The sequence below is a fragment of the Equus caballus genome, chromosome 3 (genome assembly GCF_041296265.1).
Source record: "Equus caballus isolate H_3958 breed thoroughbred chromosome 3, TB-T2T, whole genome shotgun sequence".
In the NCBI taxonomy this organism is placed as follows: domain Eukaryota; kingdom Metazoa; phylum Chordata; class Mammalia; order Perissodactyla; family Equidae; genus Equus; species Equus caballus.
In genome coordinates this window covers 124,704,465-124,711,492 of record NC_091686.1, presented here as the reverse complement: position 1 = coordinate 124,711,492, position 7,028 = coordinate 124,704,465, and the positions used below count along the sequence as shown (strand labels likewise).

Sequence of the window (7,028 nt, the reverse complement as noted above, 5' to 3'; positions counted from 1 at the left end):
AGTGCCCGTGCCACACTGACGGGAGGAACCCGGTGACACCAGATGACACCGGGCCTGAGGGAGGCCAGCGGCCCAGGCAGTGGGGGCTGCAGCAGGGGACAGGGTGGTCGCACCTGCCTCTGCCCCCCCCACACACCCCCGCAGATGGCCCGGAGCTGCCCCTTTGAACTTTCTAGCCAGCAAGACAAGCCCACGTGGGGCACTGTCTTCCATGCCAGCCACCCACCACTGGGGTCGTCTCCTTCCAGCCCGGCCGCAGCGCTTGGTGGCAGGTGACTCGCGGGGACCGTCCCTCCGAGCAATCGGCTGGCCGAGGCCAGCGCCCCCTGCGAGCCGCCTCCCCACCCCACCCCCCGGGGCCTTGTCATCTCGGCCATCGCGCCGCCGCCTGTCGCTCCGGGAGCCGCGCCCAGACACGACCCGGCTCGTTCGAGGAACGGGGGCCGCGCCGGGCCGGACACAGGGCTCCCGCGGGCCGGACTCAGGCACCCTCGGGCAGGTCGCTCAGCCCGCCAGTCCCGGTTTCCCGCCCGGAAAGCGGCAGGAGCTGCCGGGTGGACGCGCCCAACGCGAGCGGAGCGACCCCCGCCCGGACTCAGGGGGAGTGGACGGCGGTGGAGGGGGTCGCCGCCGGCCAGAGCGGTGCCTCAGCCCCGATCCCGCGCCCGGCTCCGTCCCGCTGGGCTCCGCGCCCCCAAGGAGCCTCCTGAGGCCACAAGGAGCGAGTAAGGGGACGTCCCCGAGGCCACGGGGCTGGGGGTCAGGGGAGGCGGCGGCACGGGGACCAAGACTCTCGGACGGAGCCTCAGCCCGCTGGCGGGTGCCCTGCGACCACCCCGAGCGCATGGGGGGACCAAGTGCCATCGGACCAGGCGAGTTCGTCGAGGGACCCCGGGCGGCGGGGACGCCGGGGCCCGAGCCCCGCGCCGGGGCCAACACCCGGGGGCGCCTCGGCCGCGCCGACATCCCCACCAAAGGGCGCGGGTGGCGCGGGAGCCTGAGGGACGCGGGCGCGGCCTCCTGCGGTTTATTGATTGAGGGAAGTTCAGCAAAGTGCTTCCGAGCGGGCCAAGCCGCCCAATGCGGACAGTCGATTATAAATTTAAAACTCCTGTAGCGACCGGCCGCGCACGAGTCCTCGCCGGCCGCGCTCAGAGGTGCGGCGCGTAGAAGGCGGGCGCGCCGTAGGTCTGCGAGCCCAGCACGAAGGGCGACAGCACCGCCGGGCTCGACAGGAAGGGCAGCTGCGCCGCGCACACCAGGCCGCCGGGGCCGTGCGCCGGGTACGCGGCCGGGCCGTGCATGGCCAGCGGCGCGCCCATGGGCGGCGACGGGCTGAGCGGGCTGAGGCCGCCGGGCAGCCCCGCGCCCGGCCCCGCGCCCGGGCCCGGCCCCCCGCCGCCGCCGGTCGGCGCGCTGGTGTCGGCGCCTGGGTTCTGCTTCTTCCACTTGGTGCGGCGGTTCTGGAACCAGATCTTCACCTGCGTCTCGGTGAGGCTCAGCGACAGCGCCAGGTTGAGGCGCTCGCAGACCGACAGGTAGCGCGTCGCCTTGAACTTGTTCTCCAGCGCCACGAGCTGCTCGTAGGTGAAGGCGGTGCGCGCGCGCCTCGGCTTCCCGGACTTGGAGTCGGAGCCCGTGCGCTTCCGTTTGGGCTTCGTCGCCGCCGCCGCGCCCTGCGGGGTGGTCCCCGCGACCCCCGCCGCCGCCGAGGCCCCCGGCGGGCCCGGGGCTCCGGGCGAGTTCCCGCGGGGGCCGGTGGCCGCGGTCTCGTCCACGGCGCCGGGGGTCGCCTCGGCCTCGGCCGCGTCCGCACAGCCCGACCCGCGGGCCCCGAGGCCGCCGCCGCCTCCCCGCGCCTCCTCCGCGCCGCGCGCCGCCCCCGCCTCGGGCGCCGGGTCCTCGTCGTCGTCGTCGGGTGCCTCGTCCCCGCTGTCTGCGCTCGGGCTGCGGCCGCTGCTGTAGCCGTTGGCCTCGGCCTCGTCCGCCGGGTCGGGGTCGCCGGCGTCTGCGGGGGCACGGCACAGTTAGGACGCGCCCTGCGCTGGCGCTCGCCCGTCCCCTCCAGCGTTCCCGCTCCCCCGAAATGGCTCCCCGTCCCGCTTGTCGCTTCTCTTCGCTCACTTCCCTCCTCTTTCTGTGCTCGGCTCTTTCGTTTGCCCGCCCTCTTCGCTTCGTTCCCGCGCACCCGCCCGCCCGTCCCTCCGTTTTCTTCTCTTCAGAGGCCTCTCCTCCCTCGTCCCCGGGCCGCGCCTTCGGCGAGCGGGCCGGCCGGTGCCGCGGGTTCACAGCGGAGGGAAATCTCCGATCGATCCGCGGGGCAGATACAAACTTAATTAAACTCATTTTGTGTAACGTACAAACTAGTTAACGGCCATTTAATTTATTTGGGCGTATATTACCCTCCAATTATGGCAAGGCGCCGGGTCAGCCAATTACGGGGCATTTAAGAGTGGGCTGGGCCAGAGACCTGCGGTGGGGTTGGAGCCGGCACGGGGGAGCAGACTTCTGGGGACCAAAATCGGCCACCCTGGCCCCATCACTCCCTCAGGCCTCCGGGTCCTGGAACGTGGCCGCCCTCGGCCCCTCTGTTGAGGCCCCAGCAGGTCTGGGCTTGTCCTGGCGATGGGGTCCCGGCCTGAGCAGGAGGGGTTTGGAGCAGTGCTGAGCCTGGGTGGAAGTCCCGTGGCAGAGTCTGAGCTGCAGCCCTGCCCTCCAAGCAGAGGCCCCTTGGTGCTACATTTTGAGTCTCAGAAATTTGGAAGAAAGCATCTGTCTTGCGCAGGGCCTGGGGGCATCTGTGGGTCCTCCTCCCCCACAAGTGGTCACACAACCAAGGGAGAAGCCAGGGCAGGTGTCCTACACAGTTTCACCCAGTCGGGGACCAAGTCCCCGCTGTAGGGTCAGGTTGGCACCGAGAACCCAGGGAATAAACAAATTCAGTCCTGATAGATTCCTCCACGGCAACCACAGAGGTGGCATGGAGGCGGCGAGCAGGACAGGTGTCCTGGCCTCCCACCCACATCCCTTAGCAGGAGCAGGGGCTGTCCTCCAGGGGACCCCGAGACCACCGTGCCTCCCAGCCCCTGCCCTGTCCAGGGTGGGCTGAGGAGAGAGGAGGCCTGACCCTCCTTAAGTCAGCAGGAGACTGGGCCTTCCGCCTCGGGCAGCGCTCCATGCGGGTGGAGGCTTGGAGAGGAGACACTCGGAACCCGGACGGGCCAAAAGTGGGAAGGGTTTCCCCCGAGCCAGCCGGGATTTGCTCCTGCCGCTTCCTGGAGGAAACCGAGCTCAGGTGCCCAAGGCTGCCTTGCCCCGAGACAGCGGCCCAGCCCTGCCCCAGCCCTGGCTTCTGTCCCTGCGCCTCGGAGGGGCTGGGAAGTTGGAGGGAGGAAAGGCCGGGGGAGGGGGCACCAAAAGCAATCAGGAGCCGGTCGAATGCAATTCTCGATCAATAGCGGCCCCTAATAAGTGTAATAGGTTTTAATCGAGTAATTATCCGAATTTTGACCCTATAATTTAGATGTTCGGGGGGAGTTTGCAAGGTGCTTGAAAGAGATATGCATGCTGCCGTAATGGGATATCGACCCGGCCGGGGGCGCGGGCCGCCCCATTACCGGCCGCTTTCCGCGGCTAAGCACATTTCCCCTTAACTGTAATCGAAGGGATTTAATTGTTTTTCCAGAGATAACCAGCGTTTTGTCACAATTAGTCTGATTTGTCCAAAAAATAAATAAATAAAAAAGGAGGAAGGAGAGAAGAAGGCCTCGGTTGGTCGCGTGGGGGTGGGGAAGTCACCGGCCAGCCACCGCGCACGTCCCCTCCTCGGCACCGACTACCCTCCAAGGCCGGAAACGCGCTGTGGGGAAACCTGGGCCGGCTCTGCAGCCCCGCAGCCCTGGGCCCGGCCCGGCGGAGCCATCCTGGGAGGCGTGTGGCGGTGCGGCCCCGGAGTCCGGGTCAGACGGAGGCCGCGGGCGGGCCGGTGCCGGCCCCGCGCGCTGCGAACTTTCCACCGAGCCTTGGCGCCCGGCTGGCCAGGCTCGCCCAGGGGTCCCCGGGGCGTAAACGCGCAGACACGGCCCGTCCCCTGCCCCTGCGACCCGGAGCCGGCCGCGTCCTACTCACGCGGCGGCTCAGCTCCGGTGGCGGCTCCAGCTCCTCCGGCGGCGGCGAGGGCGCGGCGCTCCAGCTCTTCCGCGCGCGGCGGGCGTCCTGGGGCGGCAGGGGCCGGGGCGCACGGGGCGCACGCGGCGGGCGCCACGGGGCCCAGCAGCACACAGCGGCGTCTTCTGCTGTTGAACTTGTTGGGGTCCAGGATGTCCAGCACCGAGAAAGAGGTGGGGCGCGGCGGTGGGCCCGGCCGGGCCGCACCAGCCCCCTCGGGCGCCGCGGGCACTGTGTCGCTGGCGGCGAGCGGCGGGGCTCCGGCCCGGGGAAAGGCGGGCAGCTCGGCGCGCCCGTCCATGGCGTCCCGGGCGGCGGCGGCGGGCGCAGGCGGTGCGGGCCCCGGACCGGGCCCGGGCGGCGGCGGCGGCAGCGCGGGGCCGTCCCCGGGAGCCACCGGGCCGCTCGCGCTCATGCCGGCGTCCCGCCGCTCCGGCCGCTCGGGCCCCGCCGGCTACTGGTCTCCCATCCCCGGCGGCCCGGGAGCCGCCGCACGGTCTCGCGCAGACGGCCGCCGCTCCGCTCGCTCTCCGTGCCGCGCCCTGCGCTTGGCCGGTGCTGCCTGGCGCTGCCTCCGCCGCCGCCTCAGGCGCCCGCCGCGCCCGGCCCGCGCATTTATGGCGACCCTGCCGGCGGCGCCCACGCGCCCACACGCCGCACACACGTGCGCCCGCAGGCGGCCGCGGGGCTCCGCCGCCCTCGTTAGCGCGCGCGCCTAATTGGCTGCGAACGGTCCCGGGTGAAGGAGGCGGGCCCCGCGCGGGACACACGGACGGAGCCCCGGGCCCGACCGACAGACGCGCAGCCCGGAGGCAGCGTGCGGCCCGCGGGTGACAGTCGCGGTCAGCGGCGTGTCGCTGCGCCTCTGCTCATCCGGAAACGGCGTGCCTGCCTCCTGGGCGAAGGGGGAGGAGACAGCCCGGCTTTTAAATAATTGCGGGATCAATCGGCCGAGGGGCCCGGGGAGGCGCCGGGGCGCGCGGGAGGGCGAGCGCCAGGAGTTGGCTGGGACATCCTGGCGCAGGACGCGGCGCGGCCGGCCTCTCCTCCGGCTCCCGGCGCGGGGCCCTGGCGCTCTGGCGGCTGCTGTGGCTCCGGCGCCCCTCGGGGCGGCTGGGGCGGGGATGGGGTCCTCGCGGCCACTCTCGGGTCTTCGCCGCGCCTTCAACCCCCTCCCACGCGTTCCGTGGATCTCGGTCCCTCCTCTCTCGGTCGCTGGCTCGGGGTTTGGCCTCGCGTCTGGAGGTCTCGCCTGCTCAGAGTCTCTGCCCCTCCAGCCCCTCCCGCTCCCGCCTCCTTCGTGGCGTCAAATTAGGGCCCGGCCTCGTGTCCCCGCGCCGGGCGGCGCTGCCGCCCCCGGGATCGCTCATTAGAAGTGGAATCGAAAATGAGGAAGGCTGGCCGGCCCCCCCCCCCCCGCCCCCGGCCTCCCAAAATGGGGATCTAAAAATCGTACAAATGGCACGCGGCCTACGCAAAAATCGATACCCTTCAACTAAGGGGAAACGTTACGGCAAACTCCCCTTCCTGGCGCCCCGAGAAGGAAGCCCTCCGTCCGGGTCTCTATTTGTGCACAGTTATGTACCGCGGCGAGGGTTGCCCCGCAGGCCCGGCGGCCCTCGGGAGGGACGGGCCGTGGTCGGGCGTCCGAGCGAGCGCGGCGGCGCCCTCCTCCCTCCTCCCTCTGCGCGCGCTCAGGAGCACACCCACCGCTGGTGGGACCCAGGTGGGAGCCGGCGGTGGAGCGCGCGTGCGAGTGTCTTCGGGGTGTGCGGCTGTGTGTGACGGGTGTGAGCGTGCGCGCGGGCGTGTGCACGAGCGGTGTGCGTGCCGCCTCACTCTGCGGTCCCCGGAGCCTGCTCCACGCACAAGGACGGGTCCTTTGCAATTACCGCGGGCAATGATCCTTTGGAAGCAGAAATTAAAAGTTGGGAGAAATAATGGGGGACCGATCGGCTGCAATTTGGGCCAAGCTCGGACATGCTGAGCCTCAGGGAGGCTGGGACTGGGGGGAGGCAAGGCCTCCCCTCCCCCAACCCGCCCCTCCCTCGCGCGCTGGTCCATCCCGAGATTCTAATCAGACCCACAACACTGTGTCCTTCCTGGCCAGGACTTGATTATTCTTTATCTTTAAATTATAAATCACCTCCGGGGGAAGGAGGGTGGGTAATCTCTCATCACAGGGAGGTAATTATCTCCTTCCCGCCCCCACCCTCCTGCTGGGACTCTCGAGCTCTCTCCACCTCTCCCCCAGCTAAGTTTGAATATAGATGTGCACACGCCTTTCACACACATACACACACACATTCATTCACTGGCACGCACCATACACAAGCGCAAATTCATTCATGAGCACCCAGGCACACCACCGCAAATGCACCCACATCCCTGCAGCCAGCCTCACCCTCTGCCCGCCAGCCTAGCACTGGTCTTGGTGCCCCTTTAACTCTTTCCTGAGGAGGGGGATACAGGCCCCCTGGCCATGGCCCTGAGCTGCCCCACTGCTCCCACAGGAGGCACCACCACCGGGCACCCTGGGTAGCAGGTCCCAAGTGCAGACCTCTGACCCGGCTCTGGGTGGTCGAGTCTCAGCCTGACACAGAGCATCACAACGCCCTCAAGCGCACACTCACACTCCATGCCACAAAGCGTCTGTCTCTACCACAGGTCACCAGGCGAGGCGCAAACCCTACAGCCACAACCCCCACAGCCTACGGTGTGGGCGGGGCGGGCACGGGTCTGCTCTCACCCCAGTTAGACACACTAGACACCTGCAGGTGAGGAAGAGAAATGTGAGCCCTCTTGGTAGAATTTTCATTCAACACGAACACAAACACACACAAAATGACGTTTTATATAAT

The 7,028-nt window shown here is 69.2% G+C and overlaps 1 protein-coding gene across 1 annotated transcript; it reads right to left on the bottom strand.

The window, feature by feature from the left end:
- Window positions 1–1,019: 1,019 nt before the first annotated feature.
- Window positions 1,020–4,582, bottom strand: NKX1-1 (NK1 homeobox 1). Its single transcript, XM_023636888.2, has 2 exons — window positions 4,129–4,582; window positions 1,020–2,008 (listed from the first exon to the last, which is right to left on the bottom strand). Exons 1-2 carry the CDS (start codon window positions 4,580–4,582, stop codon window positions 1,152–1,154), a joined length of 1,311 nt encoding a protein of 436 aa, XP_023492656.1. The 3' UTR covers window positions 1,020–1,151.
- Between the last annotated feature and the right edge of the window lie 2,446 nt (window positions 4,583–7,028).